This window comes from Anomaloglossus baeobatrachus, chromosome 1 (assembly GCF_048569485.1).
Source record: "Anomaloglossus baeobatrachus isolate aAnoBae1 chromosome 1, aAnoBae1.hap1, whole genome shotgun sequence".
NCBI classification, from domain to species: Eukaryota; Metazoa; Chordata; class Amphibia; order Anura; family Aromobatidae; genus Anomaloglossus; species Anomaloglossus baeobatrachus.
Genome location: NC_134353.1, coordinates 283,241,692 through 283,254,688, shown reverse-complemented (window position 1 = coordinate 283,254,688; position 12,997 = coordinate 283,241,692). Strand labels below are relative to the sequence as shown.

Sequence of the window (12,997 nt, the reverse complement as noted above, 5' to 3'; positions counted from 1 at the left end):
AAGCCCTGTTCACTCTCTTTTAAGCGACGTCCTATTAACACTAGCTTATCTGTTTAAAATAGTCAATAAGTACCCAGCATATGCCAGAAAGATGTCAATATTGCCTCTGCTGGGTAAGTACGTATGTGTGGCGCCCTGGACAAGCCAGGACGTCACAGAACAACACCTACACACCCCACACTCCCGATCAGGCACACCAAAGTCAGACAAAAATCCTTGCTGCCCTCCTCCAGGGGCTGATGTTCCCACCAGGGGTGGTGGGCCAGGCGGTTGGCCCCGCCCAACGAGGAGTTCACAGTCCTGGAGGCAGGAAAAGAGACAGATAGAGTTTGGAGGTGAAAGTGGAAGGACGAAAGTGGCAGTTAAGCAGCCTGAAGTTGGTCCGGGTGTGTGGCCCGGACGGATCAGCAAGGTTGGCAGACGGTGGTGACCGTCTGCAGGAGTGGCCTATTGGAGCTAACTGCAAGGACCGTGGACGGGCGGTGGCCCGGCGGTACCGGACCGGTACGCAAAGAGAAGCCAGCACCATCCGGCAGGGGCTTACGGACCCCGGCAAGGCTAGGAGTCGCCGTGAATTTGCCAAATCCATTAGCGAAGGGAACCTCCTGGGTTTCCCAGCAGCCAAGTCCCATCAGAAGGCAACAGTCCAACCGAGAGAGGGAAACACAGTCACTGCCAAGGCTGAAGTTCCCAGGGCCAGAGCCTGCGGGCAAAAGGGGCTCCTTCAGAACCCATCCAAGCTGGGGAACGGGTTACCGGTGGGAACCCATTGGAACCGTACACGTTACACAGGTGCAGGGAAAGGCAGTCACCATCAACCTGCCGGGAGGAGAAACACCGCAGCCGTCTGTGGGACCCGTCCACCCAGCCGTGTGTTTTACCGAGAAGTGTGTCCTCATCATTGGCTGAGTGAGTACCACCGTGCCGTGCAGCACAGCACTGCCCCCGCGACCCTGCACCTTGCCAGGCCCCGTAACCCACCTGCAATCCATCCCTACCCCATCACCGGGCCCCGGGACAACCAACCCCCTACCCACGGAGGGGAGAACTAACATCCAGGCTGCTCCCTGTCATCGCTCCCGGGATCCCCGTCCAGAGCAGCAGTGGTGTCACCAATATCACCACAACCGTGGGTGGCGTCACGGACAATAACCAAATCCCCACAATCCAATCCCCATCCCCTTTTCTCTCACGGGCGAGGAGCGCCGCTCGAGTCCCCGGGATCCGGCCCACCGCTCGAGCCACCACCGAGCAGTAGCAGCCGCAGCAGCAGCGGCCGGACCCGAGCAGTGGGAGAGCGGAGTGTCCCCTCCTCCGCCCGCGACAACTTGGCGTCACGAACAGGATCTTACCGCTCTACCATCTGGTAGAGGTGCGCCTTGTTACCGCCGGAGGTGAAGCCGCCATCTTGGGCGCGAAAAATTCCCGCTCGAGCGTCTCCTCGAGTAGTGGAGGCGCGAAGGCCAAAACCCCGCCCCTGTAGAGGAGGAGCCGGAAAGAGACTAAGGGGGACTGATGTCGTCTGGCCGCATGTAGCCCGCGGCTATAAAAGCAGGGACGCCAGGACCCTGCGGCCATCTTGTTGCTGGTTCCTGGAAGAGGCCGCCAGAGCCATGTTTATGCCGTCCCGCAGCACCGTAGCCCCCGCACCTGGAACCACGGCATGGGTGGAGATCCGGACCGCGCAGCTCCAACAACGGCTGCAGGTCAAGATGCAGCTCCTCCTGGAGGAGTGGGAGGCCGACATGGCGGAGGTTGTAGCGACTGTGCGGAGACGCGAGGAAGAGGGAGCTTCAGAAGGGAGGGTGAGTGACCCACGCCCCTGTGCCCCTAGTGGGTCGGTCATCGCGGCCGAGGGACCCGGTCCACGCCCGCTCGCCCTGCTACCTCCCCCGCTACCCGTACCGGCCGCCGCGGCCCCGCCACTAGGCCCGCTACCCCCGTGCTCCCGCATGTCCGTCCAGGCGGATCGGCCTGTAGCCGGAGCCCATGACCGACCAGAGTCGCTACCCTGGAAGGTGCAGAAGCTTGAGCCGGAGGCATCCCCAGAAACTTTCTCCGAGCCGGAGCCGACAGGCCGCTACGTGCAGGAGGCCCGGCGGAAGAGGACCCCTGTGCCCATCCCCCACACCTCGGCTGAGGTTGCGGCGGGTTGCCGCTGCAAGGCAGCACCCCAGGCCAAGTCACCGCGGGACCTTCCACCCAGATCACCAGTGGTGGGCAGTGTCCAGAAGGTCTCGCGGGGCCTGACCCGTGCGCCGGAGCTCGCAGCAGCTCCGTATTGGGACAGGGAACCGACACCACTGGGCCCAGAGATTGCTGAGAGAGAGAGGAAGAAGGCGGAGTTGGTGGCCCGTATGATCCGGGAGAAAGAGAGCCTCCGTCAAGCGACATTCCGAGTCCGGGGCCCGCTGTATGAAGGGCAGGTGAGGCAGTTTGATGTCCGCCGGGGCTATGGTTTCATCTATGAGCCGGGCCTGGAGGCCGAAGTCTTTGTAGCCCGGCGGGATGTCAACGCCCACCTGCCGAGGAGCACCCTGGCCGTAACTTGATGCCGGGAGACCTAGTTCAGTATACCCGGCACTGCGGGGAGAGGGGGTGGTTCGCGTTAGACGCCAAGCTGAGGGGCAGCCAAGAGGCCCGAGTGTCCACCGCGCCCCCTCCCCCAACCGACACCAAAGAATCGGAGTGATGGCAGCGGAGTCCCGTTGCAAGTGTTCCCTGTTGGGACCACCAGTGTGCAGTTTAAAAGTTTTAAAAGAATGATAAGAAGTGAATGATAACCGAAGATGTCACCAGATTAACAAACCTTGATTGCACCGGTCGTTGCCGGCAACTGGTCCCCGTTGGGACCCCTTTACCAAATGCGTAGGAACTACTACGAACAAGCCCGAGAACTGGCAGGGCAACCACGAACTTGTGGTCTGTAAATAAAAATATGTTTTAAGGCTTTACCGTAACCGCCTCCGGAGAGGCTGATTTGGAGGATGGGCCTGGAGGGAAGTGATGGCCCAGGCCCGCCACTACCGCAACCGGTGGCGAACCTCCGGGGATTTCAGGGGCTCCCCATGGACGTGGGTCCCCTGAAAAGGACAGAACCCGCTCGGGTAACTTGTGCTGGACTGGGGGTCAAGGGGTGCTGCCTGTTTGCTTAGGGGCAGCATCAGGGCCAGGTTACTTGGGTGGGAGAGAGCGGAAGCCATAACCGTTTTGCAACGTTTAAGTAAGAGTACCTCCTGATGTGGGAAGATGTTATTATAATTGTAACTCGTTTTACCGTTTATCTTTTTCAGTTGTGAAAATAAAACTGGTGATGGACGGGCAGCCCGCGGACGGTCTGCATTTTACTAAGGGGGAATGTGGCACCCTGGACAAGCCAGGACGTCACAGAACAACACCTACACACCCCACACTCCCGGTCAGGCACACCAAAGTCAGACAAAAACCCTTGTTGCCCTCCTCCAGGGGCTGATGTTCACACCAGGGGGGTGGGCCAGGCGGTTGGCCCCACCCACCGAGGAGTTCACAGTCCTGGAAGCAGGAAAAGAGACAGATAGAGTTTGGAAGTGAAAGTGGAAGGAGGAAAGTGGCAGTTAAGCAGCCTGAAGTTGGTCCGGGTGTGTGGCCCGGACGGATCAGCAAGGTTGGCAGACGGTGGTGACCGTCTGCAGGAGTGGCCTATTGGAGCTAACCGCAAGGACCGTGGACGGGCGGTGGCACGGCGGTACCAGACCGGTACGCAAAGAGAAGCCAGCACCATCTGGCAGGGGCTTACGGACCCCGGCAAGGCTAGGAGTCGCCGTGAATTTGCCAAATCCATTAGCGAAGGGAACCTCCTGGGTTTCCCAGCAGCCAAGTCCCGTCAGAAGGCAACAGTCCAACCGAGAAAGGGAAACACAGTCACCGCCAAGGCTGAAGTTCCCAGGGCCAGAGCCTGCGGGCAAAAGGGGCTCCTTCAGCACCTATCCAATCTGGGGAGCGGGTTACCGGTGGGAACCCATTGGAACCGTACACGTTACACAGGTGCAGGGAAAGGCAGTCACCATCAACCTGCCGGGAGGAGAAACACCGCAGCCGTCTGTGGGACCCGTCCATCCAGCCGTGTGTTTTACCGAGAACTGTGTCCTCATCATTGGCTGAGTGAGTACCACAGTGCCGTGCGGCACAGCGCTGCCCCCGCGACCCTGCACCTCGCCAGGCCCTGTAACCCGCCTGCAATCCATGCCTACCCCATCACCGGGCCCCGGGACAGCCAACCCCCTACCCACGGAGGGGAGAACTAACATCCAGGCTGCTCCCTGTCATCGCTCCCGGGATCCCCGTCCAGAGCAGCGGTGGTGTCACCAATATCACCACAACCGTGGGTGGCGTCACGGACAATAACCAAATCCCCACAATCCAATCCCCATCCCCTTTTCACTCACGGGCGAGGAGCGCCGCTCGAGTCCCCAGGATCCGGCCCACCGCTCGAGCACCACCGAGCAGTAGCAGCCGCAGCAGTAGCGGCCGGACCCGAGCAGTGGGAGAGCGGAGCGTCCCCTCCTCCGCCCGCGACATAAGCTTGTTTTACTGTATATGAAAGTATGCTCTGCTACTATTTGCCATACAAAGGGACACTGTAAGGAAAAATAAAACTATATTGCATACAATATGTATGCCATTTTTTTGTTTGGTTAGAGGTGAAAGTAAGAAGCATTCTGTGAGGTATACCACAAAAATAAAAAGGTTTACAGTTAAAGTATTGCTAGTCAAAACCAAGATGTACCAGTACATCACGCCTAATTTATTCCATTGTACTCTGGACTAAAATCTAAAAATCTAAAAAAAGAATATGTTCTGTATGGCATGCCATAAATCACTCTCTTATAAACCATTGACCTTCCAAGAGAATGTACAAGGGTACAAGATACAACTTCCCTCAGACACATCCCAGCCAAGTTTAGAGGCAGCAGGTTACCAAAGAATATATTGGATAAATAAGGAACTCTGGAGAATAACGAGTACTAGTGTGCTTTCATGTAAAGAGAATCGGCCATAGCTGTAATTTTGCAGTAATACTGATTAAATTTATACATTTGGTTAAGAAATGTGCTTTGCGGTTTTTCTTTAATCAGCATTTGATGTTTTCTTATAATTAGATTTGGGTGCACAGGAGTCGAACTGTAAACTGGGTCTTCCCCTTGCTGTCTGTGAATCCCCAGTCTTTTTCACTGCAGCTAGTTTGTGATTCACAGGTCACTGCTGAGATTTCAAGCAGAGGAGGCAGGTGATTCACAGACTAGAGGAAGATGAAGGGGCCAGGGGAATCACAAACAGGGAGGAGAAGACTAGCGAAAAGTCTGGCCATTGTACGTGCCCATTGATGTGTCCATGATGTTATCAGGGTTGCCTATGAGTTGCTATATCAGCTGGGAGTCTGCTGAAGACCTCCATGCTTTTCATAACGGAGCTCCCTTGAAACCCTGTCTGTGGCGAGACCTCAAAGAAGACCGGGATTTTTAATATATACAGCAATACTGTGATATTTCGGTGTATAGCAGGTCAAAGTCCCCTAAGGGACTAAGAAATAAAGTAAAAACAGATGTTTAAAAAATATTAAAAAAAACCCCATAAAAGTTCAAATCACCACCCTTTTCCCAGATCAACAATAAACATGATAATAAAAAATACAAATATGTGGTATCGACGCGTTCTGAAAATTCAGATATATAAAAATATAAAAATAATTAATCTAATTCATAAATACTGCAAACTAAAAGAAATTCAAGAACGACAAAATGACTTTATGCTGCAATGCCACAAAAAATGTTGCAAGCGATCAAAACATCATATATTTCCAAAATGGTATCTACAAAAATGTAATTCCCCATACAGCTCCATCGACTGAAAAAGGAAAATTTTACAGGTCTCAGAATATGGTAACACAACCCCCCAAATTTTTTTTTTTCAAACTACAGATTTGTTTGGTATTGCCATAATTGTACTGATGCCAAGAACTATATTGTACACTCTTAACACCAAATATATGCTGTAAAAACAATTCCTAAAAACAATGTATAAATTCTGTTTTTTTGACAATTTTACTTGGAGTTTTTTCCTGTTTTCCAGTGCTCTATGTGGTACAATTAATAGGGTGATTCAAAAGTACAACTTGTATTGCAAAAAACAGTCCTCAAACGTCTATGTGTACAGCAAAATATAAAAACTATGGCTACGTTAAGAAAAGGAGGAAAAAACAAAAATGCAAAAACAGAAATTGGCCGCAGTGGGAGCAAACTAAAATCGTCTGAAACCGCTGATATGGGCAGGATGGGTCAATGTCATATTTTTATATCCATTCACATATTTTGTTTCAAGAAAAAATATATTTCCGTAACATATTTTAATGAAAAAAAACATTGATATGGGAAAGGTACCTATAACTTTGTTCTTTTTTCCATTCTTGATTGGCGTGCAGAGAAGACTTTGAATTTTCTTGCTGTTGTTTTCTTCATTTTCATTCTGCCAAGAATAAATTATCATACTATAGGACATCAATCATCCAGAATCACACAAAGTATGCTTGGATTATTATTATTATTTTATTATACTATTGTTTTCTCCATTGGCAAAGTAGGTCATCAAGAACTTTCCAGTCGTACAGCATGGCCAACAAAACAGAAGTAATCTTAACTTTACACAATGGATACAAATACCCGATAGAGTCCACAGACACAAGATGATATTAGGCTGCGTTCTCATCATGTTCAGTGTGCCCATTCCTCACAACACAAACTGATGATGTGTTTGTAAGTGTCTCTTGAAAATTGCAGACACTAACCATAAAGGAAACCTCCATCTGCTCTGGGGCAGGGTGTACAAGGGTTGTAATTATTTATTCAGCTTGTATAACTGACTGAAGCGGATCCTCTCAGCCAACCCAAATGCTTCTATGTGTACAGAATGGAAAATTATTGTATGATTATACTATTATGGCCAACTACATTTGACGCTGTTTAATTTGAAAGGCTGCATGGATTTAAGGCAAGGACAATCTTTGTCCAAAAATGACTTCCAAGTGCAGTAACAATTGCTATTATCCATGGCAGTAAATACATTATACAGTTACTGTTCAGAGCTATGGGCCCTAAAGGACTTATCACTCTACAAAGTGTTCTCTACCACTCAGTAACCACAAATAAAAAGGATGACACCCTCTTGGATTAAAGAGGTTGTCCACTACTTTAACATTGATGGCCTCTCCTTAGGAAAGGTCATCAATGTCTGATCGGCTGTGGTCTGACACTCCGCTCCCCGGGCGATCAGCTGTTCTCAGTGCCAGCAGCAACAAGTGGTGGCAGAAAATGCTCAGTTCCTGAGCTGCCCTGTCACCTGATAGTGGCCGCGGCCGGGTACTGCACATCCACCTCCTATTGATTTGAATGGGAGGCGGATGTGCAATAATCGGCCTCGGCTACTATCTGCTGATGGGGCAGCTCCGGAACTGCGTGCTGAAACCACCAGAATAGACAATGGATGGCGGCAGGGGTGAAGAGTGTTGGACCGCAGCTAATCAAACATTAATCCTATCCCAACAATAGGTCATCAATGTTAAAGTAGTGGCCAATGTCTTTAAGTTCCCAAGAAGAGTTTTTGGTGAGTATGTTGTATTTTAGCTCTGCAAAAACCACAGCATCTTACTAGGAGAGTGGATGGGATTTATAGAAAACTCCTGCCCACTGTTTTTTTTTTTTTTAACACAGCATGAACTGACCTGCAGTGTATTTTTTATATATGCAACATGTCAATTTCTCTTGCAGGTATGCAAAGGTTTGTGTGGATTAATCGAATTATAATAGATATGGAAAATCTGCAGGTAAAAACGTGCATCCATTTTTAGTGAGTTTCCACAGCAGAAATGCACTCAAAATGCATGTAATCCACACATTATTGTATCAATGAAAAATTGAAAAATGCAAGTAACCAAATTTACCTAATAGGTGCATAAATGGGGCAGAAAATATGCAGCATCAAAAAGAAACCAAATACTCATCATGGGAACATAGTCTAACATTCATGAAGAAAAAAAATGAGAAATACATTCCGCAGGATAGCCCAACTTCTGTGAGCAGAATTTGCAGCGCTATTTGCACTTTTAAAACAATATATCAATCTAAAGAGAAGGAAACTTTCCTCCTTTCTGTACTGTTTCATGTGCATAGTAATCACATAAGCTGCGATACCATCTTTTGATCTTACAGACCCCTGGAGATTTGGCCAGATGAACAGCAATAGCACATGGCTGTCAGACCAAATGTAGGTCCACAGTGTGTGGTCAGCCAAGTGGAATTCTCCAGAAATAGAAGATGTCTCTCCAAAATGACTTCTCTGTTATAAGTCTTTTTTCAAAATAGGGTGTCAATTACAAGCTATCCAAACTGAGTGATAAAGAATAGGAACACCAAACCTACAAAATAAAAGGAGCATAGATACTTATCTCTTTTTTTGTTCGCTGTAGTCCATGGATCCATGAATTAATTCAGAATGCAGGGATATAGGATTTACAGCTGATTTCTGGGTGGAGTGCTAGCATCAAAAGCATTCTATCTAGCCATGTGAGTTTATCGAATTTTATTTTTGTTTCCACTTTTGAACCATGTTTTCAAGGGTTTTCGAATAAACTTAAATTTTTTAATTATTTTTGAATTGGGATTGCTGAAAAAAATGCTTTTGACATCAGACCTATGGACTTTTCTTCTACTCTTTATACATGCTATAAAAGAACTTGTAATACTTAAAAATTGGAGTTGCTCCTTATGTAAAACGCAGAAATAGGATGAAATAAGTATTGAACACATTGTTAATGAAAATTCCACAGTTTTGGGAAATCTCCTTCTAGTGAATGTCTGCTAAATCTCAAATCAAAGGTCACAGAGTGCTGGCAGAAGAAATTCAGACCACATCGAAATTGCTGGTATGAATTCCTTTCTCAGTGAAAAGAAGGTGCACATATCCATCCCAAGCGTTATTATTGCAAGCCATTTTATAGAGCAATAATGGGCTAATCTTTTAGCAAAATTCCTAGCAGCATGCCACTGGTTATTTAGAAGCACATGCAAAAAGCATATAATAATAATAATAATAATAATAATAATAATAATATCCATGTTTGGGATTTCCTCTTCGGCCATAGCTCGCAAAGTCCTTATCACGTAGCCCACCAGGGACAGATCCAAACTTGTGCAGATGCAGGCAATCATCATTATCAACATTTTCATTCTGTTCTCTTGTATTAGACATAAGCAGTAAACTTCAGTGTACACATACTTGATCTCCTGATACGCAGCAACAATCAGAAGACAGGCTGTATCGTTACTCATATACAAAAGAAAGCTTGGTTATAGAATGCATATAGAATATATTGTATTCTCATAACAACACCTATTTTCTAAGTAAATATGCCACTAAAGATGCTCTTGATATGAATTTCTCACCAGATGTCAGTAACAACCCATCCAATCCACACAGGAAATGACATCAAACAATAGATGTCCATAAATTAAGTTATGTCAAATAATTAGAAATTGCACAGGGAAAAAGTATTAAACACTCTTATTGAAATGTATGTAATACTTTGTACAAAAGCTTTTCTTGGTGATGACAGCTTCAAGATGTCTCCAGTATTCCAGTATAGAGAATCTTGTCGCATGCATTGTTCAGGTGTGATTTTGACCCATTCTTCCATACAAACACTCTTCAAATACTGAAGGTCCTGTGGGATTCTTCTATGACCTCTGAGCTTTAGTTCCTTCCATAAATTTTCTATTGGATTCAGGTCAGGTGATTGACTGGGACATTGTAGGAGCTTTCATTTCTTTCACTGAAACGAATTGAGAGTTTTCTTGGCTGATTTTTTGAGATCATTATCTTTCTGAAATATCCACCCTCATTTCATCTTCATCATCCTGGTAGATGGCAGAAGATTTTTATCTAGAAAGTGCTGTATGCTGAATAACAGCCCCACACCATGATGTTCCCAACCCCAAACTTCACCGCTGGTATGCTGTTTTTGGGGTGAGATGAAGTGCGCCTTGACCTCCAAACATGGTGTGTATTATGGTATCTAAAGAGTTCAATTTTGGTCTTATCTAACCAGACTATATTCTCTCAGTATTTCACAGGCTTGTCTAAATGTTTTTTGAACGATCGTTGTACAGTCATGGCCAAACGTTTTGAGAATGACACCAAAATTATATTTTCACATGATCTGTTGCAATCTGGTTTTTAATTGTGTTTGTCTGATGTTTACATCACGTACAGAAATATAATTGCAATCATATTATGAGTACCAAAAGGTTATATTGACAGTTAGAATGAGTTAATGCAGCAAGTCAATATTTGCAGTGTTGACCCTTCTTCTTCAGGACCTCTGCAATTCTCCCTGGCATGCTCTCAATCAACTTCTGGATCAAATCCTGACTGATAGCTGTCCATTCTTGCATAAGCAATGTTTGCATTTTGCCAGAATTTGTTGGTTTTTGTTTGTCCACCCGTCTCTTGATGATTGCCCGCAATGGGATCAATGGGATTAAGATCTGGGGGAGTTTCCAGGCCATGGACCCAAAATCTCTATGTTTTGTTCCATGAGCCATTTAGTGATCACCTTTGCTTTATGGCAAGGTGCTCCATCATGCTGGAAAAGGCATTGTTGGACGCCAAACTGCTCTTGGACAGTTGGGAGAAGTTGCTCTTGGAGGACATTCTGGTAGCATTCTTTATTCATGGCTGTGTTTTTAGGCAAGACTGTGAGTGAGCCGATTCCCTTGGCTGAGAAGCAACCCCACACATGAATCGTTTCAGGATGCTTAACAGTTGGCATGAGACAAGACTGGTGGTAGTGCTCACCTCTTCTTCTCCTAATAAGCTGTTTTCCAGATGTCCCAAACAATCGAAAAGGGGATTCATCTGAGAAAATGACTTTACCCCAGTCCTCAGCAGTCCACTCCCTGTACCTTTTGCAGAATATCAGTCGGTCCCTGATGTTTCTTCTGGAGAGAAGTGGCTTCTTTGCTGCCCTCCTTGAAACCAGGCCTTGCTCAAGCAGTCTCCGCCTCATAGTGCGTGCAGAAGCACTCACACCAGCCTGCTGCCATTCCTGAGCTAGCTCGGCATTGCTGGTAGTCCGATCCCGCAGCTGAAACAGTTTTAAGATACGGTCCTGGCATTTGCTTGTCCTTCTTGGGCACTCTGGAGCCTTTTTGGCAACAATGGAAGCTCTCTCCTTGAAGTTCTTGATGATGCGATAGATTGTTGACTGAGGTGCAATCTTTGTAGCTGCGATACTCTTCCCTGTTAGGCCATTTTTGTGCAGAGCAATGATGGCTGCACGTGTTTCTTTAGAGATAACCATGGTTAACTGAAGAGAAACAATGATACCAAGCACCAGCCTCCTTTTAATCTGTCCAGTGGTGTCATTCTTACTTAATCATGACTGATTGATCGCCAGCCCTGTCCTCATCAACACCCACACCTGTGTTAATGGAACAATCACTAAAACAATGTTAGCTGCTCCTTTTAAGGCAGGAATGCAATGATGTTGAAATGTGTTTTGGGGGTTAAAGTTCATTTTCTTAGCTAATATTGACTTTGCAAATAATTGCTGTTAAGCTGATCACTCTTTATGACATTCTGGAGTATATGCAAATTGCCATTAGAAAAACTTAAGCAGTAGACTTTGTAAAAATTAATATTTGTAGCATTCTCAAAACCTTTGGCCATGACTGTATGTGCTTGAACATGCTTTTTGTAAAGCGCCCATAGAGGCAATGGAGGTTGAATGTGTTACTTATTGTTTTCTTTGAAACAATTGTACCTACTCATTCTGGTTCTTTCTGTAGCTTTTCACAGGTGGTCATTGGCTCTTGGACAACTCTTCTGCCCCTGGTCAAAAGTTTATCAGGAAATGATGTTTTTTCCACTTTTGAATTATGGCCCCAAGAGTGCTCACTGCAATCTTCAGTAGTTTAGAAATTCTTCTGTAACCAATGCAACAGTAAGGTTGAAAAGGTCTTGAGACAACACACTGTTTGTACCCATCATGAGATGTTTCTTTATATGGCACCTTGGTAATAAAACACCTTTACATAGGCCATCAGTTGAACCAGCTGATATTATTTATCACTAAGTGGCAAAGAAGGGAATTTTGTTTACTTACCGTAAATTCCTTTTCTTCTAGCTCCAATTGGGAGACCCAGACAATTGGGTGTATAGGCTATGCCTCCGGAGGCCGCACAAAGTATTACACTAAAAGTGTAAAGCCCCTCCCCTTCTGCCTATACACCCCCCGTGCTCCCACGGGCTCCTCAGTTTTGGTGCAAAAGCAGGAAGGAGGAAAAAAATTATAAACTGGTTTAAAGTAAATTCAATCCGAAGGAATATCGGAGAACTGAAACCATTCAACATGAACAACATGTGTACACAAAAAAACAGGGGCGGGTGCTGGGTCTCCCAATTGGAGCTAGAGGAAAAGGAATTTACGGTAAGTAAACAAAATTCCCTTCTTCTTTGTCGCTCCATTGGGAGACCCAGACAATTGGGACGTCCAAAAGCAGTCCCTGGGTGGGTAAATAATACCTCATAATAGAGCCGTAACGGCTCCGTCCTACAGGTGGGCAACCGCCGCCTGAAGGACTCGCCTACCTAGGTTGGCATCCGCCGAAGCATAGGTATGCACCTGATAGTGTTTCGTGAAAGTGTGCAGGCTCGACCAGGTAGCTGCCTGACACACCTGCTGAGCCGTAGCCTGGTGCCGCAAGGCCCAGGACGCTCCCACGGCCCTGGTAGAATGGGCCTTCAGCCCTGAGGGAACCGGAAGCCCCGAGGAACGATAAGCTTCGAGAATTGGTTCCTTGATCCACCGAGCCAGGGTTGATTTGGAAGCTTGTGTCCCTTTACGCTGGCCAGCGACAAGGACAAAGAGTGCATCCGAGCGGCGCAGGGGCGCCGTACGAGAAATGTA

General features: G+C 47.0%; 1 protein-coding gene across 5 annotated transcripts in view; it reads right to left on the bottom strand.

Annotated features, from left to right (window-relative positions):
* The window catches only part of PDE5A (phosphodiesterase 5A), a 394,028-nt gene that overhangs the window by 85,831 nt on the left and 295,200 nt on the right, over window positions 1-12,997 (bottom strand). For all 5 annotated transcript variants that reach the window (XM_075350615.1, XM_075350624.1, XM_075350634.1 and 2 more), the window contains exon 9: window positions 6,417-6,501. In XM_075350615.1, coding sequence (XP_075206730.1) covers window positions 6,417-6,501 — 85 coding nt within the window. The remainder of the gene's footprint in view (window positions 1-6,416; window positions 6,502-12,997) is intronic.